The following is a 27,947-nucleotide window of genomic DNA, read 5'->3' on the forward strand; positions in this document are numbered from 1 at the left end:
TCCTTCTTCTCCCCGGGCGCTAGCACCATCATCTATAAGATGATTTGGAAGCACGTCCTGGCATCCTAGAAGTCCTGTAGGATTGAGGACGGTACTTCCTTTAAACCCTGTATGTACCTCTTCTCATGGGTGTTATGACCATTACTCTGATAGACTGGATTCCAGACACATGGGGTACCCACCAATATCCGGCTCTCAGAAGATGGGGTGACTATGGATTTTTCTCGTTCCTCAGGCCTCAGAGACATCTCGGGTTCTTGGTGCACTCTGACTTTACGGTTCTTTTCTGCTTTGATTGTTGCGATTTTCTTTGCCTGCTTCATTCTGATATGTTTCGCTCTAAGGAAATGAATTTCCTGATCAGTTCTGGCTCTCCACCCCACCATATGGGCTCTGGTCTTGATAGGAAGTGCTGGTTTAGAGCCTCAGCACGCTGCCAGCTTGCCGTGTGGTCTGGGGCGAGCCACGCAGCCTCTCTGGGAATTGCTTTCATACTCTGGACAATGGGGGCACAATGCTTGGGGGCTCAGATGAGGTCAGCTGTGAAAGGGCTTTGCAAACTGTGAAGGATTCTTGTTGGTCTTTAAGTCCAGCTGACTATACTTTAAACATATCCCCCCACAGACTTCCCTGGTGGTCCAGTGGCTAAGACTCCGCACTTCCACTGCAGGGGGCATGGGTTCAATCCCTGGTCGGGGAACTAAGGTCCCACAGGCTGCATGGCACGGCCAAAAAAAAAGGAAAAGAAAAAGAAAAACCACATAGCTCCCAGTTTGCCCTGCCACCCTGCTCCTCTTCTTTCTCATCCTGATACACAGTTATTCCCAAGTCCCACCTCTCTGCCCCTCATCACTTGCCAGGCTCAGGCCCGGCTTAGACCTCAGCACCAGCTTCCTGCCTGGCCTCAGGCCTCCAGCCTCTCCCTCTCTGGTCTGTGTCCCAACCCAAGTTCACGCCTTCCCTCCCAGCTGACTCTTCCCCCAGCTGAGGATCTGGGAAATCTACCCTTCTCACTCCAGGCTTCTGGCCAACATGTTTAGCCAAGTTCCAAGAGTCTTTACGAACCAACACGTAGAACCTTTTTCAACCTCATTTTTAGCCACTACTTGTCACTTTCAGTGCACCTGAGGTTGCACAAAGACACCGGAAATCCTTCAGACGTGTCCCTGGGGTCTGCGTACACTCCTTCCCACTGAATGAGAGAATGCTCAGCGCCGCTGCCACTTCGGACAGAGCCCTGGGGACTCTGCTGGCTTCTCCACTTCTCCGTCGCTTTCTCCGTTAGGAGAGTCTCTGAAAGCCTCGGCCCCTTGGGCCTCTTTCGTGGCTTAGTATAGTCCCCACGGCCCTGGCTCGTGGGGACCGTGTTTGCTGCCAGACCCCGAGCTCCTCGAGGGCGGGGGTCCGTCCAGCCCCACAGCCAGAGTCTGGGGGTGGCAGGCCCCAGGAGAGGCTGACGGGTGAGCGTTAACCCCGGTACTCACACGAGCGCGAGGAGGCAGAGGAAGAGCAGTGTCATCGCGATGGCTCCGTAGAAAACGCCCTGGATCAGTCCTTTCATGAAAGTCTGGGAAACCAAAGAACTCTTCCCTGGAAGTAGAGAGCACGTGAGAAGGGCCTGTCCCCTGAGACCTCCCTGCTCCCTCCCCTGGCTCCAGGGCCCACCCTGCTCTTCCCCACCCGTCCCTGGGCCCCTCTACTGTCACCTGACGTCAGCAGGATGCTCAAGGCGTGGGTTCCCTTTTGGTTCCTGCCCTCACAGCGGAGGCTCGTGCCCACTTGGGGCTGCTCCGTCAGGCTGATGGTGCTGCTGGCCCAGGGGCCAAGCGTGCTGGAAGTCACCTGGAGGCCACCGTCCATGCCGTTCATACCCACGGGAGCGCCCCCCGTCCACCACCGCACGGAGGGCATGGGGATCCCATGGAAGGAACAGCTGCACTGCAATGTCTTCTTCAAGGAACAAGAGGAATCGAGCAGCCTGGCGGGGGCTGTGGGGGGGGAGAGTCAGGGGTCGGCAAGGCAGCCTGATTCCCTCTGCGCTGCCCCCAGGACCCAGCCTTCTCCTTACTCCTGATTCACAGGGAGCTTCAGAAAGGCTTTCTGGAAGCCCAGAGGAGTCGGGCCTCACAGACCAGTTGCCCTTCATTCTTTCTCCTCATCTGGCCTGCACCTGAATGCTCAACTTTCCAGACCAATGGCAAGGCAATCTCCTCAGGATCTATGACACATTGCCCGCGCTCCCTTATCTGCCCCCCACCCCCAGGCTACACTTCAACCAGCTGGGATTTTGATGGGAATGTGTTGAATCAGCAGGTCAATTTAGGGAGTATTGTCTTTTTTTTTTAATTAATTTTTATTGGAGTATAGTTGCTTTACAATGTTGTGTTAGTTTCTGCTGTACAACAAAGTGAATCAGCTATACGTGTAGATATATCCCCTCTTTTTTGGATTTCCTTCCCATTTAGGTCACCACAAAGCACTGAGTAGAGTTCCCTGGAGAAACACATTGCCTTTGTGATGGCACTCTTTCATTCCTTCCTTCAGTTAACCAACATTTTTGAGCACCTCCTTTATGCCAGGCACTGTTTTAGGGTTTTGGCAGTAGACAAGGATGACAAAACCCCTGTCCTCAATAAACAAGTTGACAGTGAGCATAATTTGATAGCTGTAAGCACGATGAAGAAAAAGAACCCAGGATAATAGGACAGAGAGTTATGGGATGGGGGACGATGGGGAAACAGTTTAAGTCGAGTGGTCAGAGAAGGTTTCTTTGAGGAAGTAACATCTGAGCAGAAACCTAGAGGGAGGAAAGCCATGCCAAGCTGGGGCAAGGAAAGCTGCAGGTCGAGGGAACAGCAACGGCAAGGCTTGAGGAGTTTAGCATGTTTAAGAGAAAAACAATGTTAGCAGCTGAAGGGCAGTGGGAGAGAGGAGATTGGCATGAGACGAAGTCAGATAACGGGTGGAGTCAGCTCCTGTAAGCCAGGAGGAGGAGAGTGAATGCAATTCCATTGGAGTATATTAAGAGGCATGACCATGAACTGATTAATTCGGTTTTTAGTTCCCTCTGGCTACCGTGTGAAAAATGGACCACGTCGGGGGCAAGAGTGGAAGCACAGAGACCATTGGGAAACTACTTCAGGCCGCCAGAAAAGGTGATGATGGCTTGGCCCACGGTGGTAGCAGTGTAGATCTGGGAGTTATTGTATTGAGGATAGATTCTGGAGTTAAAATGAGAAGATGAGTTGGTGAATTAGACACAGAGAGATGAGTGAAAGAAAAAACTCAAAAATGAGACTACCCTGGTGGTGCAGTGGTTAAGAATCTGCCTGCCAATGCAGGGGACACGGGTTCGAGTCCTGGTCTGGGAAGATCCCACATGCCGTGGAGCAACTAAGCCCATGCACCACAACTACTGAGCCCGCATGCTGCAACTACTGAAGCCTGCATGCCTAGAGCCTGTGCTCCACAACAAGAGGAGCCACAGCAATAAGAAGCCGACGCGCTGCAACGAAGAGTAGCCCCCGCTCGCCGCAACTAGAGTAAGCCCGCACGCAGCAACGAAGACCCAACGCAGCCAAAAATCAATCAACCAATAAATTTATTAAAAAAAAAAAAAAGACTCAAAGATGACTCAAGTTTTTCACCCAATCCACTGGGTGGATTTCATCTTATTGTAACTGACAGTTACTACGTCTGTCTCCCCCATCAAACTTTGAGCCCCCTGAGGAAATCACTGGGACTGAGTCACGCTGACTCTCCAGCACCCAGCACAGAGGCTGGAACATAGTAAGTGTCCAATAAATATTGCTGGTGAAAGAACAGTTTTGAATTGGGAGTTGAGTTTTAGTTGTGGTTCTGCCGAGAATTACATTTTTTATAAATAGTTTTAAAAATTGAAATATAATGGACACACCATATAATTACATATAATTATTACCCTTTTAAACTGTGTGATTCAGGAGTTGTCGGTATATTCACAAAAATGTGCAACCATCACCATGATCAAATTCCAGGACATTGTCATCACCCCAAATGAAACGAAAAGAAACACAGTATCTGTTAACATGCAGTCCCCATTTCCCCTAAGCCCCATCCCCATCCCCATCCTCCGGTCTTAAGCAACCCCTGAGCTACTTTCTGTATCTGTGTGTTTGCCTATTCTGGACATTTAGCATAAAGGAGATGATGCAATATGTGGTCTTTTGCGTCTGGCTTCTTTCATTAGCATGATATTTTCAAGGTTCATTCATCTTGAATCAGTACTCCTTTCATTACTATGGATGAACAGCATTCCGTTGCACGGATAGACCACATTTTGTTTATCCATTCATCAACTGATGGACATTTGGGTTGTTTCTACTCTTTGGCTATTATGAATTAGTTATGAATCACATTGCTACAACTGGTCACTACTTTTCAGTTCACAGCTAATGAGAAATTATCCTTGCCATTTACAGCTCTAGAGATTTAGAAATTTTATCTTACTGAATCCTCTCAACAACCCTGTGAGAGAGATCTCATTGTCACCACTTCACAGAAGAGAGCAGAGACCCCAAGAAGTACAGTGGTCCCCCCTTTATCTTCAGGGGATACGCTCCAAGAACCCCAGTGGATGCCTGTAACTGTATATAGTACTGAACCCTATATATACTATATTTTTTCCTATTCTTACATACCTACACTAAAGTTTAATTTATAAATTGGGCACACTAAGAGATGAACAACAATAACTAATAATAAACAATATAGAACAATTATAATAATATACTGTAATAAAATGGCTCACAATTTAAAACTTATGAATTGTTTACTTCTGGAATTTCCATTTAATATTTTCAGACCACAGTTGACTGAGGGTCACTGAAACCACAGAAAGTGAAACCGCAGATAAGGGGGGACTACTGTATAGAGACTGACCCAAAGGCTTGCAGCCTTTAGTTTGACAAATTTCAGACTCAATCCTTGACTCCAAAAGCAGTGTCCTTTCCATGACATCATTTTCCCTTAAAAACTGCTGTGTAAGCATGATCAAAGCCATTCTCCTCTCTGAGCCCATTTCCTCATGAATAAAATATGGAAAAAAATCAGCTAGCCCTGACCACCTCACAGGGTTGGTAAGATATGCAGAGAAAGAGCTATACACTGTACAGCAATGTGAGTTAAAGGCATCTTCAGCTATGACCTGATGTGACACACAGTACGCCCACCTTTTGCCCCTTCCCTCCCTCCCCCCTTCCTTTCCTTCCCTCCTTTCTTTCTTTCAAAAGGGTTCTAGATTCTTCCTGGAAGTAGACCAGGAGTCAGAAAGCCTAATCTTTGTCTCCCGCTTCTGGAAGATTCTGGGTAAGTCACTTCCCTCACTCTTGGTCTGCATCAGAGATTGCAAACTGGTGGTACCCAAGCTGGATTTGACCCATAAATAGGTTTTGTTTGGCCTCCTAAAAGCTTAATTTATTAAATCAACTTTTTTCGTGTGGGGGGGATAACATTTAAAAATCAGGCTATTTCACACAAAAAAGTGGCAGTCCAGTGGTTAGGACTCTGTGCTCTGTCAAGGGCCTGAGTCTCACAGGGTCGTTCTTAGGATTAAACAAATTACTAGAACAGAGCCTTACATAGTATACACTCAATAAATGTTAGTTACTATTTATTAAATTACCTACTTGGCCTCTCTCAGCATTTGAATTGGGACTACTTTTTTCCACCTCTGTTCTTCTGGTTTTAGAGCCAGCTCTCTGCTTTCCTTTTTTTTTTTTTTTTTTTCTGGTTCTAGAACCAGAGCTCTGCTTTCCTTTCTTTTTCTTTCTCTCTTTTCTTTTTACCCCCTTTTTACTTATACTTCAATTTTTTTCTCTCTCTCTTTTTAAATTTTCTTTTTTGGCTGTGCTGGGTCTTCGTTGCTGCACGCAGGCTTTCTCTAGTTGCGGCGAGCGGGGGCCACTCTTCGCTGCAGTGTGTGGGCTTCTCATTGCCGTGGCTTCTCTTGTTGCAGAGCACGGGCTCCAGGCATATGGGCTTCAGTAGTTGTGGCACACGGGCTCATTAGTTGTGGCTCGCGGGCTCCAGAGCGCAGGCTCAGTAGTAGTGGTGCACGGGCTTAGTTGCTCCGCGGCATGTGGGATCTTCCTAGACCAGGGATCGAACCCATGTCCCCTGCATTGGCAGGCGGATTCTTAACCACTGCACCACCAGGGAAGTCCTCTCTCTCTGTTTCCACTGTTTTTCTGGTTTAGAGCCAGATCTCTGCTTTTTTCTTTTTTTTTTTTTTCTAATATTTTATTTCCTCTCCCCTCCCCGCCCACTTTCCTATTCGATATTTCTACATGCTTTACAGGACCCCTTTGAGTGGACTCTGCACCGACCCTTAATCCCCACATGTCAAAACAGATTTCCTTTCTCCTACTTACATAAATAAGATGCCGTCCAGGCTTCCAGGTAATGAAGTATTTTCTCTTCTTCACACCCCACAACCATTCCCTTTTTGCACTGCCAAATGTTTTTTTTTTTTTTTTTTCCTTTTCCCTTCTCTGATTTAAAACTGCATTTGGGTGTTGGAACGAGCCCTGTCTGGGTCCTGGCCCAGGCTTAGCCAGTAAATCACGGAATAACCTTGGCCAACTATTTTCCTCTCTCTGGTTTTTCTTTTATTTCTCCATCTGTAACATGAGTGGGCTTGATTGTTTGAGATGTGATGATCAGCCTAGGTCTAAAATTCTGATTTCTTCTTGCTCCTCTCTGCCAGCCTTTACAGATACATGGGATGAATCCTCATTACCCTCTTTTTTTTTCCTGCCCTTCTATTGCCCTTCATCCATCACTTCTCCTCTCAATTTTACCTTTGTCTCTCATTCCAAGGGTTCCAGAGATTCTTTATCCTCAGCACACCTCCCTCAGCAGAACTTAAGTAATGCAAAGGGCTTGCCAGACTTCCTAAGGGCGGGACTGAATTTTGGATGACTGACCTACTTAGGTTGCCTGGAAAACGAATTTTCTAGAGAAACCAAGGACTAACAGTGAAACTGATTAGCTGGTTTACACGCGGGATGACTGTGTGACTAATGACTGACTGCCTTGTAGGGGGATTAGCTTATTAAGAGGCTGATTTACAGGGAGCCTAATTTGACTGATTAACAGGGCAGGCTGTGAAGGGGGTGGATGATCTGATTAACTGATTAAATGACTTACGAGGGGACTAACTGTTGCCTCATCAGGGCACGAGCCTGAGCCTCCATCGACACACCGATTGGTGGTCTTACTGATATTGGTGACCCCCTAGCTCCCCTTCAGGCTGACTGGGTGACCCACTTGGTGGCAGGCTGACAAATACAGAGACAGGCTCCCGGTGAACTGACTGGCTAGTTGGTGAGCTGGCTCTCAGGGAGCCTCCCAATCTGATCCAGAATTGGCCTTTCTGACTAAGGGGCTCTCGGGGGCCTCTCAGGCCGGACAGCCACCTTGGGAGGCCTCACTGACGTCGTAGCTGCCTAGCTGCCCAAGGTCACGCTGACTGACAGAGATGCCCTACTTTCACGGAAGCCCAGTTTGGACAGTCCCAACGCAGGTTCTGCACTCAATAACTGACGGGAAAGCCAACAGGCCCAGTGCGGCCCCGCGAGGCCCCGCGAGGCCCGATGCCGTTGCCTGTCTGCAAATGGAAGGCTGCAGCGCAGTGCCACGTGGAAACTGCCCTGATCCATGCTGTGTGCCTTCTGCGCATGCACTGTACGCGTCCACCCGGCAGCCAATCAGCTACTGCATGGGCTTGATTCATAGCCAATCAGCAACTTAATGGATTAGTAGTCCACAGCCAATCAGTGAGGCAGACGAAGCTTTGGGAGTTGATGCACAGCTGCAAGAGCCAATCAGGAGCTGAAAGCACGTCCCTCACCTCTTTGTGTGTATGTGGGGGGGGGGGGCGTGGTGGGAGAAGGGGATCAATCTTCAGGGCTTGAGCCAATCAGTAGTGTGGGTGGTGCTATGGAAATTTAGGAGTCAATTTTCTTCTCAGAGAAGCCTTTTTTGACCCTGTTAATGAAAACCGTGGGGGGGGGGCGGCGTGGTAAATTAGGAGTTTGGGATGAACAGAGACACACTACTATATATAAAATAGATAAACAACAAGGACCTACTGTATAGCACAGGGAACTATATTGAATATCTTGTAATAACGTATAATGGAAAAAAATCTGAAAAAAATAGTCACTTTGCTGTACACCTGAAACTAACACAACATTGTAAATCAACTATACTTCAATAAAAAAAATTTCAAAAACAAAAAACACTCTACCCTCACCCTGATGGCTCTCATTCACACACACACACACACACACACACACACACACACACCTTCCAGAATTCTGATTGGGATTTCATTGAATTAACAGATGAATTTGGGGACAATTTGACCAGGAACACAGCATAATATTCTTTTTCAAAACTGTGATAGGCCTTTTCTCACCTTCTGAGATGGCCCACACTATGTCTGTGTAGTGTGTTTCTCTCTAAATAAATCCATTTCTTACTTTAAAACAAAAATTGTGATAAAATATACATTACATAAAATTCATCATTTTAATCATTTCCAAGTGTATAATTGAGTGTCACTAAGTACATTCACATTGCTGTGCAACCATCACCTCTATCCATCTCCAGAAAACTTTCCATCATCCCAAATTTAAACTCTGTAACCATTAAACAATACCTCCCATTCCTCTCTCCCCTCAACCCCTCGTAATCACCATTCCACTTCCCTTCTCTAAGAATCTGATTAGTCTAAGTACCTCATATAAGTGGGACCACATAATATTTATCCTTTTGTGTTTGGCTTCTTTCACTTAACATAATGTTTTCAAGGTTCATCCATGTTGTAGCATGTAACAAGATTTCTTTCCTTTATAAGGCTGAATAATATTCTGGTGTGTGTGTGTGTCTGTGTGTGTGTGTGTATATATATATATGCCACATTTTGTTTATCCATTCATCTGCCAATAGACACTTTGGTTGTTCCACCTTTTGGCTATTGTGGTGCTGCTGCTATGAACATTGGTTTACAAATACCTGTTTGAGTCCTTGCTTTCATTTCTTTGGGGTACATACCCAGAAGTGGAATTACTGGATCACATGGTCATTCTATGTGTAATTTTTTGAGGATCCTTCAGACTGTTTTCCACAGTGGCTTCAACATTTTACATTCTCACCAGCAATGCACAAGGGTTCCAATTTCTCTGAAACTTCATCAACCTTATTTTTTCTTTCTTTGGTAATAGCCATCCTAATAGGTATGAAGTAATATCTCATTATTACTTTTATATCTTCTTTGGAGAAACGTCTTTTCAAGTCTTTGACATTTTAAAAATTGGATTATTTGTATTTGTTGAGTTGTAGGAGCTCTTTATATCTTGTAGATGTTAACCCTTTTTCAGAGATATGATTTGCAAATATTTTCTCCCATTCTGGGTGTTGCCTTTTCACTATGTTGATAATGTTACTAGATACACAAATGTTTTTAATTTTGGTGAAGTCCAATTTTTTCACTTTTCTTTTGTTGTCTCTGTTTCGCTGTCATATCTAAGGAATATTGGTCTGTGGTTTTATTTTCTTGTAGTCTCTTTGTCTGGCTTTGGTATCAGGGTAACACTGGCCTCAAAGAATGAGTTAGGAAGTGTTCCCTCCTCTTTGATTTTTTGGAAGAGTTTAATAAAGATTGGTGTTAATTCTTCTTTAAATGTTTAGTAGAATTCATTCATGAAGCCATCTGGTCCTGAGCTTTTCTTTGTTGTGAGGTTTTAAATTACTGATTCAATCTTATTACTAGTTACAGGTCTATTCAGATTTTCTATTTCTTCATGATTTAGTCTTAGTAGATTGTGTGTTTCTAGGAATTTGTCCATTCATCTGGGTTACCCAATTTGTTGCTATACAATTGTTAATAGTACTCTTATAATCTTTTTTTTTATTTTTGTAGAATCAGTAGTAATATTCTCACTTTCATTTCTGATTTTTGTAATTTGAGTCTTTTCTCTTTCATTCTTAGTTGATCTAGTTAAAAGTTGGTCAGTCTTGTACTTCCCTGGTGGTACAGTGGTTAAGAATCCGGCTGCCAATGCAGGGGACACGGGTTCGAGCCCTGGTCCAGGAAGATCCCACATGCCACGGAGCAACTAAGCCCGTGCGCCACAACCATGGAGCCTGCGCTCTAGAGCCCGCGAGCCACAACTACTGAGCCCACGTGCCACAACTACTGAAGCCTGCATGCCTAGAACCCATGCTCTGCAGCTAGAGAAGCCACCACAATGAGAAGCCCACGCACTGCAACGAAGAGTAGCCCCCACTCACCGCGACTAGAGGAAGCCCACGCGCAGCAACGAGGACCCAGCACAGCCAAAAATAAAATAAATAAATTTATATTTAAAAATGTTGGTCAGTCTTGTTGATCTTTTCAAAGAATCAACTTTTAGTTTTGTTGATTTCTTCTATTGCTTTTCTATTCATTTATCTCCATTCTAATCTTTATTATTTATTTCCTTCTGCCAGCTTTAGGTTTAGTTTTGTTTTGTTTTTCTAGCTTCTTAATCTGTAAAATTATGTGGTTTGTTTGAAACCTTTCTTCTTTTTCAATGTAAGCATCTACAGCTATAAATTTTTCTTTTAGCACTGCTTTGACAGCATCCCATAAATTTTGGTATGTGTTTTGGTTTTCATTTGTCCCAAGGTATTTTCTAATTTCCCCAGTGACTTCTTCTTGGACTCTTGATTGTTGAAGAGCGTGCTGTTTAATTTCCACATATTTGTGAGTTTTCCAGTTTCCTTTCTGTTATCGATTTCTAGTTTTATTCCACTGTGATTGGAAGAGATGCTTTGTCTGATTTCCATATTTTAAACTTTATTAAGACTTGTTTTTTAACAAAGAGAAGTTTCCTTTTCCCTGTTGCAATAATCCCATTCCCCTTATTGCAATAATCCTTTTGAACAAACTCTTTTTATCTTAATCCAGATTTGTTTTTTGTGTGACAGACTGAAGGATGAAGTCCAGCCTCCTCAACATGGCTACAAAGTCTTTGGAGAGCAGAGACCAGTCAAAGTTTCTAGGGATGTGACCTCACCTTGTCTCCTTTACCCCAGGTTTCACTACTGCACACTGATCACTCTTGCCCAAACAGCTGCCAGATCTTCTCCCACCTCCTTGTTTTATACCTGATGTTATTACTATCTGGGCTGCTTTTCATTTTCTCTGCTTGGCCAACTCCTGCTTTTCTCTTAATACCCTATGTCCATCTTGAAAGGAACCTCATCACACTGTGTTTTAATAGGTTACGTATTTCTGTTCCTTTCCCAAACCTTACCCCATGAACTTGAACTCCTCTGAGGCAGAAACTGTATCTTCTTCCTCTTGTTATTCTCAGTGTATGGTAGAATGCAGATTGGGAACAACAACAAAAAGAAGTTTGGGGAACAAAGAAATGAGGAGCAAATGTAGGAATTTCCCAAGCCTCCCCTCATGAATGCGATGCAAAGGAACTGAAATGCACTTAATTGTTTTGAAACTTTTCCAGGAGTGAGGAAATGGTGTTTGTGGTGACTTTGAAAAGAAGAACTGGGGAAAGTTTGTCGTTCCACTGAAGTATCTGTGTGAGTGCAGAGGAGGGAGGCTCTAACCCAGTGGTTCTGCTGGGGGGTGGGGGACTTTTTGCTCTCCCACGGGCATTTGGTAATGTTTGGAGACATTTTTGGTTGTGAAAACTGGTCAGGGGAAGCTACTGACATCTCATGGATAGAGATCAGAGGTGCTCCTTGAAATCCTACAATGCACAAGACACACCCGCACAACAAAGAATCATTCAGCCCCCAAATGCCCAGATATCAATAGTGCTGAGGTTGATAAACCGTGCTCTAATCCACCCACGGGAAAGTGCAGGGGTGGGGGCGGGGTAAAGCAGGGAATGTATTGATAGCTTGTTTGAGGAGGTGATATTTGAGCCAGATCTCAAAGGATAAGCACGTATCGCAAAGATGGAGAAAGGGGACAATATTATAGTGGGATGGGACCATATGAATGAAGGTTGGAGAGACAGGAAGGGGTATGAGATCTTCAGGGATGTGGCTAAGGTGTGTGAAGTGGTGGCTAAAAGGGGGTGTGGTTAGGGTAGATGAGAGCGCCAAATCCTAACCACTAGACCACCGGGGAGCGCCAAGGGTAGATGAAGGTGTGAGTGTGAAAGTTCTTGAATAACTCTCACTGAAGTTGATACTTCCTCTTGAGGGAAAGGGGCAGGCATGGAAGGACATTTAGGAGGGGAGGGACAGAGTTGGAGCTGCGTATTCACTCCCTCTGCTGCTGGTGGTGGTGATGGGCTGGATGGGGTGACACCGGAGCCCAGATTTTTGAGGAGGACGGTGTTTTAACGATCAGGGGAGAGAGGCCAGGCTGGGATAGAGAAGAGGGGACAGATCAGGGAGTTGTTGACTCAGTGGGAACTGGTGAAGAAAGAGGGGGGGAATTGAAACAGAACCCTGACCACGAAGACTTGAAATAAGCCTCATACTTCTGCTTCGCTAACTTGCATGTCAACATCCTTTACCCATGACCACAGAAACACCCACTTGATGAGGGTGCCACACATTTACAGCTTCAAACCTAGCGGCTGTTGAGTAAGTTTAATGATTACCTGGGCAGTGTTTGGCTGGGTGCGCTGTGACCAGCCACCTGCAGGTGACAGTCACTGCGGGCTCACCAAGCGCAGGGCACTGCACCATGCCTGTGGGCATGAATTCACTGAATTCTCAAAACAACAAAATGAGCTAAGGAATGTTGTCATCCCCATTTGACGCGTGAGCAAGTGGCAGTAGCAAGAGGTTAATTGGTGAGGCAGGTGCTTGAATCCTGGTGGAAGGACTTTACATTACTGTTATTAGCATTATCATTATTATTTTAATAAAGGAGAAATTCTCATGACATAAAATTAACCATTTTAAAGTGAACAATTTAGTGGCATTTAGTATATGCACAATGTTTTGTAACCAACACCTCTATCTAGTTCCAAAACATTTCCCATCACCCCAAAAAGAAACTCCGTACCCATTAAACACTTACTCTCCAGTTCCTCCTCCCCAAAGCCCCTGGCAGCCCCTAATCTGCTTTCAGTCTCTATGGATTTACCTATTTTGGATGTTTCATATAAATGGAATTTTACAATATGTGACCATTTGTGTCTTGCATCTTTCATTTAGCATATTTTTGAGGTTCATCCATGTCGTAAAGTGTATCCGTGCTTCTATGGCTGAATGATATGCCATTGTATGGATGGATCACATTTTGTTTGTTCATTCATCCATTGATAGATATTTGGATTTTTTCCATTTTTTTGGTTATTAGGAAAGGGCTTACAATTTTTTTCTTTTCCATTATGGCTTATTACAAGATATTTAATATAGTTCCCTGTGCTGGACAGTAGGACCTTGTTATTTATCCATTCTATACATAATAGTTTGCATCTGCTAATCCCAAACTCCCAATCCATCCCCTCCCCTCTTCCACCCCTCCCCTCCCCAGCAACCATAAGTCTGTTCTCTATAACTGAGTCTGTTTCTGTTTCACAGGTAAGTTCATTTGTGTCATATTTTAGATTCCACATGTAAGTGATATCATATGGTATTTGTCTTTCTCTGTCTGACTTTCTTCACTTAGTATGATAATCTCTCAGTCCATCCATGCTGTTACAAATGGCATTATTTCATTCTTTTTTATGGCCGAGTAATATTCCATTGTATATGAATACCACATCTTCTTGATTCATTCAACTGTCGATGGACATTTAGGTTGTTTCCATGTCTTAGCTACTGTAAATAGTGTTGCTGTGAACATTGGGGTGCATGTATCTTTTTGAATTAGAGTTTTCTTTGGATATATGCCCAGGAGTGGGATTGCAGGATCATATGGTAACTCTATTTTTAGTTTTTTAAGGAACCTACATACTGCTCCCTATAGTGGCTGCACCAATTTACATCCCTACCAACAATGTAGGAGGGTTAGGGGCTTACAATTTTAATAGCTGCCCTCCCCTGCCTTCACTAAGACAGGTTAGACAGCCTCTAGGCCCTGTGATTAAAACTACAGTGGATGGGGCTTCCCTGGTGGCGCAGTGGTTGAGAATCTGCCTGCCAATGCAGGGGACACGGGTTCGAGCCCTGGTCTGGGAAGATCCCACATGCCGTGGAGCAACTAGGCCCGTGAGCCGCAACTACTGAGCCTGCGCGTCTGGAGCCTGTGCTCTGCAACAAGAGAGGCCACGATAGTGAGAGGCCCATGCACCGCGATGAAGAGTGGCCCCTGCTTGCTGCAACTAGAGAAAGCCCTAGCACAGAAACGAAGACCCAACATAGCAATCAATCAATCAATCAATCAATCAATAAATCTTTAAAAAAAAAAAAAACTACAGTGGAGAGATGAATGAGGTCTGTGGGGTTCCAGAGGAGGGAGTTCCAGAATCTTCCCCAGGGGACTTCCATGGTGGCACAGTGGTTAAGACTCTGCGGTCCCAGTGCAGGGGGCCCGGGTTTGATCCCTGGTCTGGGAACTAAATCCCACATGCATGCCGCAAGTAAGAGTTCTCATGCCACAACTAAGGAACTGACAAGCTGCTACTAAGGAGCCGGTGAGCCTGCCTGCTGCAACTAAGACCCAATGCAAATAAATAAATAAATATTTAAAAAAAAAAAAAGACTCTTCCCCAGGATGATAGGACAGGGTTGAAGAAGGCTTCGTGCTGAAAGCTGGGCCTTGAATACTACTGGACCTGGTAGTTGGGTGTTGAGGCACTTTATACAGTGGCCAGGGGGAGCTTACAACCCCCGGGGAGAGGAGAAGATGCAGACTCACCAGATTCAGGAAGTGGTTCAGACAGTGGCCTCTTGGAAGAACAGACAGAGAGGAACCTAAATGGAAACGGGAGAGACTGGAGAAGGGGAGGAGGCCTGTTTCACAAGATCCAAGAAGTGTTGGGCCAGAAATTGTGTCCTGGTAGGGAGATGGAGCTAATCCGGGCACAAGGGTGGGATGCCCTCCTTGGTTGATATTGGGAGTCAGACACCGTGCTACTGGATGGACATTCTCGAGTCCCGGACGGAGGGCCCAGGGGAGAACCAGGCTTGAGGGGTGATGCAGAGTCCGGCTTGGGATGCATTGAAAGCAAAGCACCTGTGGTCAGTCAGGGAGAGATGTGGAGGAGGACACTGGGATTCAGAACTTAGGAGAGAGGCTTGGGCTGGAAACAACATGGGAAGCCTCAGCAGAGCCCGGCTGTGTCTTCCCCTTGCACTTGAGTGCAAATCATTTCAAAGGTTTTCTGAGTCCAGTTTATGTGTTGTGTCCAAGGCTAGGCTCTGAAAACACAAGGCTGGACATAGTACTGTCCCTGCCCTGGGGAAGCTTATAGTTTGGTGGAAATCAGAGTTAGAAACTTACAAGGATCATCTTTTTAAAGCTTAATGGAAATTTTATTCAAGAGTAATATTCATATAGAAAAGAGCACACATCGCAATTGTTTGACTCAAAAATGTTTCATAGGGACTTCCCTGGTGGCGCAGTGGTTAAGAATCCACCTGCCAATGCAGGGGACACGGGTTCGAGCCCTGGTCCGGGAAGATCCCACATGCCACAGAGCAACAAATCCCCTGAGCCACAACTCCTGAGCCTGTGCTCTAGAGGCCGGGAGCCACAACTACTGAGCCTGCGTGCTGCGACTACTGAAGCCCTGGTGCCCTAGAGCCCGTGCTCCGCAACAAGAGAAGCCACTGCAATGAGAAGCCCGCGCACCGCAACAAGGAGTAGCCCCCGCTCGCCGCAACTAGAGGAAGCCCGTGCGCAGCAACAAAGACCCAATGCAGCCAAAAATAAATAAAAAATAAATTCGAAAAAAAAAAAAAAGAATAGGAGTAGGACCCAGTATTTAAAAAAAACAACAACCTTTCATAGAGTGAATATATCTGAGCAATGAATGCCCAGATCAAGAAACAGATCCTTACTGGAAACCCCAGGATACCCCTACTGCCCTCCTACAGCCACTACCCGCTGCGGGTTACCAGTATCTGGACTTCTAATACCTAAGATTAGGGTTTGTGTTTTTTTTCAGCTGCGCCACACGACTTGTGGGATCTTAGTCCCCCAACCAGGGACTGAATCTGGGCCCTCAGCAGTGAAAGCTGCTTTTTAACACTTTTTTCCTTTTTTTTAAGATTAGTTTTGCCTGAACCTCATATCAAGGACATCACATAGTATGTGTGTCTGGGTTCTTTCACTCAAAATTGTTTGGAAGATTCATACATGTTGTGTGCAGTTGTTACTTTTTCCATTGCGTGAATAATTTACTATCTATTTACCTGTCTTACTGTTTTGGTTTTTTTTTTTAGACTGAAGTATAGTTGATTTACAGTGTTGTGTTAGTTTCTGGCGTACAGCACAGTGATTCAGCCATGTGTATATATATGTACATATATATGTACTTTTTCGTATTCTTTTCCACTGTGGCTTATTACAAGATACTGAATATAGTTCCCTGTGCTATACAGTAGGACCTTGTTGTCGCCTGTCTTACTGTTGATGGGAATTTGGGCAGGTTCCTGTTTTCAGCCATTACAACAAGCACTGCTATGAACACTCTTGTATACATTTGGTGAACATGTGTACGTGCTTCTGTTGGGTGCACACCTGGGAGTTGAATGGCTCTCTCGTGTGCTCAGTGTTAGTAGAGAGTGACAAATGCTTTCCCGAGCGGTTGTACCAATTCTCACTCCTACCAGCAGTGTAGGAGAGTTCCAGTTGCGCCACATCGTCACCAACACTTGATGTTCTTTAAGGAAACATTTTTTATTGTGATGAAGTATCCACGACATACTGGTTTAACCATGTTTCAAGTGTACAATTCAATGGCATTAAGCATATTCACATTGTGCAACCATCATCACCATCCATCTCTAGAACTTTTTCATCATCCCAAACTGGAATTCTGTACCCACTAAACATTAACTGTCCACCGACACCCCCAGTCCCCAGCCCCTGGTAACCACTATATAGTACTTTTTAAAAAATCGTGGTTAAAAAAAAAATAACATAAAATTTACCATCTTAACCATTTTTAAGTGTACGGTACAATAGTGTTAATTATATGCACATTGTTGGCCATCAAATCTCTAGAATGTTTTCATCTTGCAAAAATGAAACTCTACACCTATTGAATAGCAACTTCCTAACTCCCCTTCTCTGAGTCTCCCCCAGGGCCCCTCTACCTTCTGTTTCAGAGTTTGATTTCTCTAAATACTTCCTATAGCTGGAATCATGCAGCATTTGTCATTCTGTAACTGGTTTATTTCACTTAGCATAATATCCTCAACACTTGATTTCCTTGATATTATTTTTATTATCTTAGCCAATGTAACTATGCAGTTGGCACCATTGTGATTTTAATTTTTATTTCCTTGACAGCTACAGAAGTTGAATACTTTTCTGTATGCTTATTGGCCATTTGACTATCTTGTCTTTCTATTCGGTTGTCTGCCTTTTTCTAATTGATTTGTGGGAGCTCTTTACATATCCCTTTAAATTTTTTCAAATTTATTTATTTATTTATTTTAAAATTTATATATATATATATTTATTATTATTATTATTTTAATTTATTTATTTTTGGCTGCGTTGTGTCTTTGTTGCTGCATGCGGGCTTTCTCTAGTCAGGGTGAGCAGGGGCTACTCTTCATTGCGGTGCCTGGGCTTCTCTTGCGGTGGCTTCTCTTGTTGCGGAGCACGGGCTCTAGGCATGCGGGCTTCAGTAGTTGTGGCTCGCGGGCTCTAGAGCACAGGCTCGAGCCTGTTGTGGCGCATGGGCTTAGTTGCTCTGCAGCATGTGGGATCTTCCCGGACCAGGGCTTGAACCCGTGTCCCCTGCATTGGCAGGCGGATTCTTAACCACTGTGCCACCAGGGAAGCCCTCAAATTTATTTTTAAATTATTTATTATTTTAAAAAATATATTCATTATATATTCTGGGTGTCCTTTGTTAGATACATGTATTGGGAAATATCTTCTCCATCCAGAGAGGTAAATTTAGATTTACTTTAAAAAAATAATACATGTTTTATCTCCTCCCTCCCAGAAAAACAAACAAACAAAAAATAATTCATGTTCTTAAAAATAGTCAGGCAAAATAGAAACGTGTGGTAGAGCTAAAAGCTGACATCTCCCTCCATCCTGAGGTAAACTTAACACATAACAATGTAGTTAACAACTCCCAAAGTGCATTTTTCCCACTTAACAATATACCTAATGGATATTATCCCCATTTTACAGAGAAGGAAACTGAAGCACAGAGAGGTAAAGTGACTTGCCTGATATAACACCCTTAGGGTTTACCAGGGCCTGGATTTGAACCTAGGACTCTCTGTGACCTTTAGCCACTCCAAGGAGCTTCACATTCTCATTTATAAGCTCTGGCTCAGAGGGCAGTCAAGTCTTCAAGAATCGGTGCCTGGCACACATTTTCTTCAGAGATGCATTTTCTGGGCTCCAGCCTGGTTCTGGGGTTGGGGGCGGGGGCATTATTTCTGGATCTTGATCTCTGAGTACTCGGTGGTGTCCTGGTCTTGAAAGTTGTGGGTCCTCAGCCTGTGGAAATTGAGGGTGGCGTAATGGAGCTCCTGCTCCTTCCCTGAGGTGGAGGTGGCCGGAGCTGGGGTCTGGTAGTCTGAGGGGCTGTCTGAACAGGATTCATTGAGGTGACCCTGAGTGGGACGAGAGAAGAGCTTCAGAGCTGGCTGTCGAGGTCTGGAGAAGGGAACCTGGGGCTTGAGGGGGGCAATTATTCCCTTATCCATTTCACACCCATTTCCTGAGGATTCACTCATTCATTCACTCGCTCATTCATTCATTCATTCCTTTAATCATAGTGGTCTGCTCTTCTTGTTACTCACCCCACTGAATCCTTACAACTTCCCTCCATGGATCATATAAATATTACCCTCATTTTACAATTAGGAAAACAGACTGAGTGAGCAAGGTGAAGTGATTCTTCCACAGACAAGATCCCTGACCTTGGACAGTCTATGAGGACAAGGAGACTGTATGAAATTGTTGCAAACTCAAAACCTATCGAATTGCAAAATGTGATTTGATGGACAGAAGCAGGGTGCTGTGGGTGAGAGTCACAGAGGTCTGCAGGAGACCTGCACTACCCTCCAGGGGCTCACAGTGTGGTGGGGACAGGCCTGTGATTATTACAGGGGTGCATGATGACAGTCGGTCTGGTATAGGGCAGGGGAATATTTAAATGACATAAACTGGCATGACATAAAAAAAGAATGAAATAAAACAGAAACAGACTCACTGACATAGAGAACAGACTTGTGGTTGCCAAGGAGGGTGGGGTGGGGGAGGGATGGATTGGGAGTTTGGCATTAGCAGGTGCAAACTATTATATATAGAATGGATAAACAACAAGGCCCTACTGTATAGCACAGGAGACTATACTCAGTATCCAGTAATAGGGCTTCCCTGGTGGCACAGTGGTTAAGAATCCGCCTGCCAATGCAGGGGACATGGGTTTGAGCCCTGGTCCGGGAAGATCTCACATGCCGTGGAGCAACTAAGCCCGTGCGCCACAACTACTGAGCCCACCTGCCACAACTACTGAAGCCTGTGCGCCTAGAGCCCATGCTTTGCAACAAGAGAAGCTACTGCAACACGAAGCCCGTGCACCGCAACGAAGAGTAGCCCCCACTTGCCACAACTAGAGAAAGCCCACATGCAGCAACGAAGACCCAACGCAGCCAAAAATAAATAAATAAGTTCATTAATTAAAAAAAAAAATCCAGTGATAAACCATAATGGAAAGGAATATGAAAAAGAATGTATATATATATATATATATATCTGAATCACTTTGCTGTACAGCAGAAATTAACACAACATTGTAAATCAGCTATACTTCAATAAAATAAATTTTTCAAAAAAGAATGAAATAATGCCATTTTCAGCAACATGGAGGGACCTAGAGATTATCATACTAAGTGAAGTAAGTCAGACAGAGAAAGACAAATATCATATGATATCATTTATATGTGGAATCTAAAAGAATGATACAAAAGAACTTATTTACAAAACAGAAACAGACTCACAAAGAGAAAACAAACTTATGGTTACAGGGGAGGCAGGGAGGGATAAATCAGGAGTTTGGGATTAGCAGATACACACTATTACATATAAAACAGATAAACAACAGGGTCCTACTGTATAGCACTGGGAACTATGTATAATATCTTTTAATAAACTATAATGGAAAATAATCTGAAAAAGAATATATATATAGGAATCACTTTGCTGTATACCAGAAACTAACACAATATTGTAAATCAACTCTAGTTCAATAAAAAAAAAATAATAAAAAAATTAATTGGGGCAAGAAAGATGACTGAGGGCTTGACCAGTGCAAATGGGATCAGGACAGAGGAAATCTCGAATGCAAACGCACAAAGTCACAAAGAGCGAGCCCTGCCTGGAGATATAAGGATCCTGGAACCACTTACAATATGGGGCAGGGGCGGGGGGATTTGCACACCAACAAGCATGTCTGCAGCACCAGCTGGGTGTCCTACAAGTCAGCGCAATTCTGACACTGTTAAGGGCTCAGTCCCACAAGACTGCCCCACCCTCAACCTCACATGCCAATCACAAGTCCCAGATTCTCACCCGTGCTTCTGACCAGACAGCTGTCAATCAGAGATTCCCACAACCCCTCTCCTCAGATTCCATTAGTTTGCTAGAGCAGCTCCCAGAGCTCAGAGAAATATTTCACTTATTAAATTAGCTGTTTTTTTTTTAAATTAAAGGATATAACTCAGGAACAGCCAGATGGAAGAGATGTGTAGGGCAAGGTATAGGGAAAGGGTGCAGAGTTTCCATGTCCTCTCCGATTGCTTCATCCTCTTCAAATCTCCCCTTGTTCACCAACCTGGAAGCTCTCTGAGCCCCATACTTTGGGGGGCTTTATGGAGGCTTCATTTCATAGTCATGATTGACTGAATCATTGGCCCTTGGGGACTGAACTCATCCTCCAGCCCCTTTCCCATCCCTGGAGGTCAGGACGTGGGACTGAAAGTTCCAATCCCCCAATTGCATGGTTGGTTCTCCCAGCAACCAGCCCCCATCCTTAGGTGCTTCCCAAAAGTCACCCCATGAATCTAACAAGAGATACCTTTATCACTCCCATCACAGGAAAGTTCAAGGGTTCTAGGAGCTCTGTGCCAGGAATAGGGGATAAAGACCAAATATATATTTCTTATTATAAATCATAATATCATAGAATATAATAAGCTCATTTTGTGGGGAGGGACAGGATGCCGGCTGGAGAATTTGGCAGGGGACAGATCACAGAACACCAGACTGAAGAATTTGGTCTTGATTCCCTAAGCCTGCACTGTCCAGCACAGGAGCCCCCAGCCACACGTGGCTCTTGAGCCCATGAAATGTGGTGAGTCAGAACAAAGATGTGCTGTGAGTACAAAATGCATACTGGAGTTCAAAGTCGAGAAAGAAAAAAAGAAAGAAAGAGAAAGAAGAAAGAAAGAAAGAAAAGGAAGAAAGAAAGAAAGAGAAAGAAAGAAAGAGAAAGAAAGAAAGAAAGAAAGAAAGAAAGAAAGAAAGAAAGAAAGAAAGAAAGAAAGAAAGAAAGAAAGAAAGGAAGGAAGGAAGGAAGGAAGGAAGGGAGGGAGGAAGGGAGAAAGAAAGGAAGAAAGAAAGAAAGAAGGAAAGAAAGAGGGGCTTCCCTGGTGGCGCAATGGTTAACAGTCCACCTGCCAATGCAGAGGACACGGGTTTGAGCTCTGGTCCCTGGATGATCCCACATGCCACGGAACAACTAAGCCTGTGAGCCACAACTACTGAGCCTGCACTCTAGAGCCCAAGAGCCACAACTACTGAGCCTGTGAGCCACAACTACTGAAGCTCTTGTGCCTAGAGCCTGTGCTCCGCAACAAAAGTCACCACAATGAGAAGCCCATGCACCACAACGAAGAGTAGCCCCCACTCGCTGCAACTAGAGAAAGCCTGCCTGCAGCAACAAAGACCCACGCAGCCAAAAATAAATAAATTAAAAAAAAAAAAGAAAGAAAGGGGGAGGAGGAGGGAGGGAGGGAGGAAGGAAGGAAGAAAGAAAAAGGAAGAAAGAAAACAGAGGAAGGAAGGGAGAAAGAGAGAAAGAAAGAAAGAAAGAAAGAAAAAGAAAGAAAGAGAGAAAGAAAGAAAGAAAGAAAGAAAGAAAGAAGAAAGAAATAAAGAAAGAAAAAGAAAGAAAGAAAGAAAAAGAAAGAAAGAAAGAAAGAAAGAAAGAAAGAAAGAAAGAAAGAAAGAAAGAAAGAAAGAAAGAAAGAAAGAAATCTCAATAATTTGTATGTTTATATTGACTGTTGATGACATGATGTTTGAAATAATACTTTGGCTACGTTGGGTTAAATAAAATATTATATTAAAATTGATCTCATGTTCCTTTCTACTTTTTTAACGTGGCTAAGTTTTAAGTTATATACATGGCTCGCATCATATTTCTGTTGGATCTAGACAGTGGGGAGCAAGCACAGGGTGACCGAAGGACAGCTGTTATGGGAATTTCTTGCCGAGAGCTTGTTCGGGGAGAGAGGTGAAGCCAGTGACCCAGCAGAGAGAATGTGAGGGCTCAGCAGGGAAGGGGCCAAATGGAGATGAGCTTTGCTAAAAGGAAGACGGACAAGACTTGGGCAATTCTTGGCTCTGGGAAGCGATGGAGGGGAAAGAGGAGAGGGTGATTTGAGTGCAACAGGAAATTCAGGAGGAAGAACAAATTTGGAGGTGGGGAGGAGGAACTCATTTTTTGAGGTGCTGAGTAAGCTGCTATGGCCCCTGTTGGGGGAGAGGTGTCCAGTGGAGACACTGGATGGAAAGTTGCCCACATCACTCACCAGAGAGATGGAACGCAACGCTGGACGGACGCCATCTCTGCTTGATGCCTTCTCCGCTGACTTCTTCCTGTAGATCTTCACTCTGAGGAGAGAGACCAGGGCCTTTCAGCTTGGTGGGCTCACTGCATGGAGCCGAGAAGGCCTGACTGAGCGCAGACTGGCGTCCAGCTGCAGAGACCATGACCAGAACGCCTGTTCCCTCCTCCAGGACGGCTGGCACCAGAGTCCACACTTGGCCCAGATGTCAGGAGGCTACATTCCTGATGCCGCTTCAACTAACTGCCCTCCTTCCTGGCTTCATCGCTCTACCAGGGCCCTCAGCTCTGAGCTTTGAGTTTTGAACAATTCTTTGAGTCTCCCCCTCCTTCGCCCCCTGCCCCCCGTACCACCACCTCGGGAAGTCTTGTCCCAAACTGGGGCCACCACTCACACGAAGAAGATGAGGCAGAGGCAGACAGCTAGCAGGGCTGTGACGCCAGATCCCCCGACGGCCCCCAAAACCACACCGGTCCTGGGTGCTGGCCTCCCTGCAGATAAGACACCTGGGGTGACCTCCAGTGTCCCTAAGCAGGCACCTAAGTGACCAGCCTTCTCAAATCCGTGACCCACGAGTGTGCCCACTTCTATCCAGAACTCTGTCCTTTGTCCCCCATCCTTCTATATGATTGTAGCCTCCTGTGCCCCCAGCCCCCACCCCAGCCAACCGACAGAGGACCCTGAACTCTAGTTCCCCTTTTGCCCTGCATCAGGCTCATTTCTCTCCCTCTCAGTATCTTCTAGGACGCAGACTCGTGTGTCCCCTTTCCCCGGACACGGCCCTTCACAGCTCCCAGACCTGGCAGCAGCAGGACAGTGGCGCTCTGTTTCCCGTGGCCGTTCAGGGCCTCGCAGCTGAGTCTGAGGCCAGAGCTGAGCCCCTCGCTGAGGCTCAGGGAGCTGTTGGCCCAGGGCCCAGCCGAGCTGGAGGTGACCTTGAAGGAGGCGTTGCTGAAATTCCCCTCCAGCAGCCCCTCCCCCAGCCGCCAGCGCAGGGAGGGGACCGGCTGGGCTCGGGAGGAGCAGCTGCAATGCAGACCCTCATCCTCCGGGGAGCAGGAGGGTCCCAGCAGCTGCGGGGGGTCTGTGGGGAGAGATGGGAGGGATCAGAGGAGACTCTCCTCTCCCTAGAACCCAGGCGTCCTTCCCTCAGGTGTTTTCCAACTCACTTTTCACAACGAGGCTCAGAGATGCTTCCTGGGAGCCCAGCGGATGCTGAGCTCGGCAGACATATTTCCCATGGTCCCCCAGTTCCACCCGGGGCAGCTCCAGGACCCCAGGGGTCGAGGAATTTGAGGGGCTCAGGGTCAGGCTCCCCCGGGTCCAGCTCATCGTGGCCGGAGGGTTGCTGTCGACGACACAGTCCAGGCGTAGGAACTGGCCCTCCTGGACTGGGAGAGATAGGCTTTTGCCCAGAGTTTCAGGTCCTGGCAAGACAGAGAGAAAGCTAGCTTCAGTCTGCCTGTCTGTCTCTCTGTCTCTTCCATTGCCTAATGGCTCATGTCTTCCTGTTTTGTAGCATTTGTCAATTTCCTCTGTGTAAAAACTCCCATCTTGGCCAATTTCAAGCACCTAATTTGAAGCCACTGAACCCAGAAGTGGGAAAAGACGGACACAAGTGCACAACTGGCTCTCGCCAACCAGTAAGAGCTAATCCCAGTACATCACTGAATGCAACTTAAAAAAAAATGGCGGGAGTTCCCTGGCGGTCCAGTGGTTAGGATTCTGTGCTTCCACTGCAGGGGGCACGGGCTTGATCCCTGGTTGGGGAACTAAGATCCCACAAGCCATGCGGTGCGGCCAAGAAAAAGGGCATGTTTTTGCCTAGCAAAATCACCATACACTAAGTCAAAAGCCCATGATTAGGCTGGAAATAAATCCTTTCAACGAATACGCAGATGATTGCGTTAATATGCAAAGAGTTTCTTCAAATCATCAAGAAAAAGACCATAAAGAAATACGCATGGTTTTTAAACACAATGAAAGATACTCAACCTATTCACAAAATGATAATGCAAGTTAACATGATAGTGTATTCACTTATGGTATCAGCAAGGATGAAAATGTTTAGCAGGGAAATAGACACATAGCAGGAGGTAGTGCAAACAGAACAACTTGCATGTAGCTCGATTTGGCAATATCTGTAGAAATTACAAACATACCCTTTGATCCAGGACTTTCTTCTCACTCAAAAGTTATCTTCCAGACCCACACTTTTGTCTTGTCTTTGCAAAGGATTGGAAACACCATAGTTTTCCACTAACAGGAGACCTATTAAGTACTTTATCATATAATATACTTCTAATTGGAAAACCATGGGGTCATCATTAAGAATGAAGAAGGTTTCCTATGTACAGATACAGGAAAATCTCCAAGATATACCAGGTTTGAGAAAAGGGTGAGTTTAGTTTGTAGAAATGTACCAACGTCACTTCCTTAGTTGTGACAAATATGCCATGCTGATGGAGGATATTAATGATGAGGTGAGAGATTTGTGGAAAGTCTCTGTACCATGTGAGTCTAAAATTACTCCACATGAAAAGTTTATTAAAAAATAATAATAGAGATGCAAAGCATGTGGGTAGTATGGTCTGCATATATGTGTGTGTTTTTGTTTTGTTTTGTTTTGTTTTTATGTGTGTGTTTTAAAATGTATATGTGTAGATTATATTCGAAAAGATAACCAAGAGGGGAGATACACAAGTGCTGAATACTGTTTTATTCTTATTAAATTTTGCTAGGGACTGAACTATGTTCCCCTCAAATTCATATGTCAAAGCCCTAACCTCCAGTATGATGGTGTTTGGAGGTGTTTGGATGGGTCTTTGAGAAATTATTAGGGTTAGATGAGGTCATGAGATTGAGACTCTCACGATGACTTTAGTGGTCTTATAAGAGATACCAGAGAACGTAGACAAAAAGCAACCATGTACAAGCCAGGAAGCGAGCCTTCACCAGGAATCCAATCAGTCAGCACTTTGACCTTAGACTTCCCAGCCTCCAGAACTGTGAGAAATAAATTCCTATTTTTTAAGCCACCTCGTCTCTGGTATTTTATTATGGCAGCCTGAGCTGACTAACACACATTGTATGCTTATTATTTTATTTTATTTATTTATTTTTAAACTACGTTTTATTTCTTGTTTTATTTATTTATTTATTTTGGCTGTGCCGTGCGGCATGCAGGATCTTAGTTCCCTGACCAGGGATCGAACCTGCGCCCCCTGCATTGGGAGCGTGGAGTCTTAACCACTGGACCGCCAGGGAAGTCCCGTATGCTTACTATTTTAAACAATAACATTAAAATGAGGGAAGGAAACTGAAGGAGTAGGTGGGGTCTAGATCCTAAGGAGAACGAGGGCAGGATGTGGGAGAAGGATGTAGTCCTGGCAGTGGGGACAGCCACGTCCAACAGACAAGGAAGAGGCCACGCGATACCCCATGAGAGCAGGCTCAGCGAGAGGCGGAGGCCAGTTTGTAAGCTGATGAGTCAGTGGGGGGTTTCCCACCTCTGCTGTCCCCACCCCAGGCCTGAGCCTCTCTGCCATCTGAGTTCTGAAGCCCAGCTCTGCTCCGAAGGGCAGAGACACTTCCACTTCCACCACACCCCTGGAGAAGGGAGGTTTCGACCTACCTGTGCCTTCTTTCCGGAACACTCTGATGGTCGGCTTCTGGGGTGCATCTGGACAGACAGACATAACTGTCCGTTTTTCGGTGGCAGGAAGGTAGGCATTGGCCCTTTTCCCCCAGAAACATTAGAAATAGGAAGAGGGCGGAGTAGCGTCCTCTTTCCTTCCTCCCCAGTTCCAGCTCGCAGGGCTCAGTACCCAGTAGCCCAGGCCCTACCTCCCCGCCCCGACGCCCTCAGGGACCCGGCGTCCTGGCCCCGCGCTCACAGGACACGTTGAACCTGACGGTCCTCTCCGTGCTCACGCCAGCTCCGGGGAAGGTCACTCGACAGGTGAGGTTGGTGCCATGGTCCTGGGGCCTCAGGGCGAGGGTGAGCACTGAGGAATGGGGACTCTTGGGGTGCAGGGAAGTGAGGGCAGCCCCGATCCAGGAGAAGGTGTGGGGTGTCCCCCTCTCACAGGCCCAGGGCACTGCACAGGTGATGTTCCTGGGGCGGCCAGATTCCAGGGTCCCCTGGACGCGGATGTCGGGTGTCTGTGTCAGAGCTGAAGAGGAGAGAGAAACGGATCCAGGCCCTGGAGGGGGGACCCCGAGTGTGCCCCTCAGAGCTGCCTCTGCCCCAGGCCAGCCACAGCGTCCTGTCCTCCTAGGTGCCCTTGGGTCCCTCCCAGGATGAGAAGACAGGGGGTCCCCTCCCAGCCCTGCCCTGGGGGCCCTCAGGGCCCCTGCGTCTGTGTCTCCTCTCCTTGACACCATCCTCACCTGCTACATTCAGGAAGATCATGTACTCTTTGTAACTATATCTCACAACACGCTCTCTCTCCACCCTAAAGAAGTATGTCCCCGTGTCTCCCCTCTGTGCATCTCTGATGTCCAGGGAGCAGTTGTAGGCCCGGGGGTCTCCAAGGAGGTGGAATCGGCCCTGGGTCTCCGTCAGCACCTCACGATCTGGGTTGTTTGTGGCCACTGGAGGATCCTGGTAGATACTGGCACCTTCCCGGAACCAGTAGCCGTGAGCTGGGACAGAGTCGTCCCAGTAGCTCCGGGGATAGTAGAAGGAGCAGGGCACGCGGACACACAGGCCCTCCTGCACCGTCACGGACTCCTGCACTTGCAGCCAGTAGTTGCTCGAACCCTGAGCCAGGGACCCTGTGGGGGAACGAGGGTCAGCCGCAGCCCCTGCCCCACCCAGCCCTCTCCCCACCGCCCACCCACCTGCCCACAGCAGGGACAGCAGCAGCAGCGGTGGTGGTAATAGCAGCATCTTTGCGGTAAGAGTGGTGGGGCCTTTGTGTCACAGGATT

General features: G+C 45.9%; 2 protein-coding genes across 3 annotated transcripts; both read right to left on the reverse strand.

Annotated features, from left to right (window-relative positions):
- Positions 1-3: 3 nt before the first annotated feature.
- Positions 4-12,756, reverse strand: LOC309649631 (SIGLEC family-like protein 1; the record flags this gene model as incomplete). The annotated part of the gene is made up of 4 exons (XM_082439785.1): positions 4-339; positions 1,485-1,590; positions 1,707-1,988; positions 12,735-12,756. The coding sequence occupies 4 exons, from the start codon at positions 12,754-12,756 to the stop codon at positions 66-68; spliced, it is 684 nt and encodes a 227-aa protein (XP_082295911.1). The 3' UTR covers positions 4-65.
- Positions 11,304-27,947, reverse strand: LOC309648837 (sialic acid-binding Ig-like lectin 5). Of its 2 annotated transcripts, XM_082437938.1 has the most exons (9): positions 27,859-27,947; positions 27,406-27,792; positions 26,910-27,188; positions 26,648-26,695; positions 24,183-24,440; positions 23,813-24,097; positions 23,408-23,504; positions 22,978-23,059; positions 11,304-18,771 (listed from the first exon to the last, which is right to left on the reverse strand). In XM_082437938.1, the coding sequence occupies exons 1-9, from the start codon at positions 27,905-27,907 to the stop codon at positions 18,589-18,591; spliced, it is 1,668 nt and encodes a 555-aa protein (XP_082294064.1). In that variant the 5' UTR covers positions 27,908-27,947; the 3' UTR covers positions 11,304-18,588. The 2 variants fall into 2 exon arrangements, with proteins under 2 accessions (XP_082294064.1, XP_082294063.1); XM_082437937.1 differs by lacking the exon at positions 11,304-18,771 and having other exon boundaries at positions 22,271-23,059.

Source organism: Balaenoptera physalus (genome assembly GCF_965194825.1).
Source record: "Balaenoptera physalus genome assembly, chromosome: 19".
NCBI classification, from domain to species: domain Eukaryota; kingdom Metazoa; phylum Chordata; class Mammalia; order Artiodactyla; family Balaenopteridae; genus Balaenoptera; species Balaenoptera physalus.

Bases quoted from the DNA above. Each gene is read 5' to 3' on its own strand.
- LOC309648837 (XM_082437937.1), bottom strand. From the start codon at position 27,907: ATGCTGCTATTACCACCACCGCTGCTGCTGCTGTCCCTGCTGTGGGCA. The intron at 26,696-26,909 runs GTGAGCGCGGGG...CTGTCTGTCCAG, and splicing joins CGTCAGGTTCAACGTGTCCT to ATGCACCCCAGAAGCCGACC. The intron at 23,505-23,812 runs GTCTGGGAGCTG...TCTTATCTGCAG, and splicing joins CACTGTCCTGCTGCTGCCAG to GGAGGCCAGCACCCAGGACC.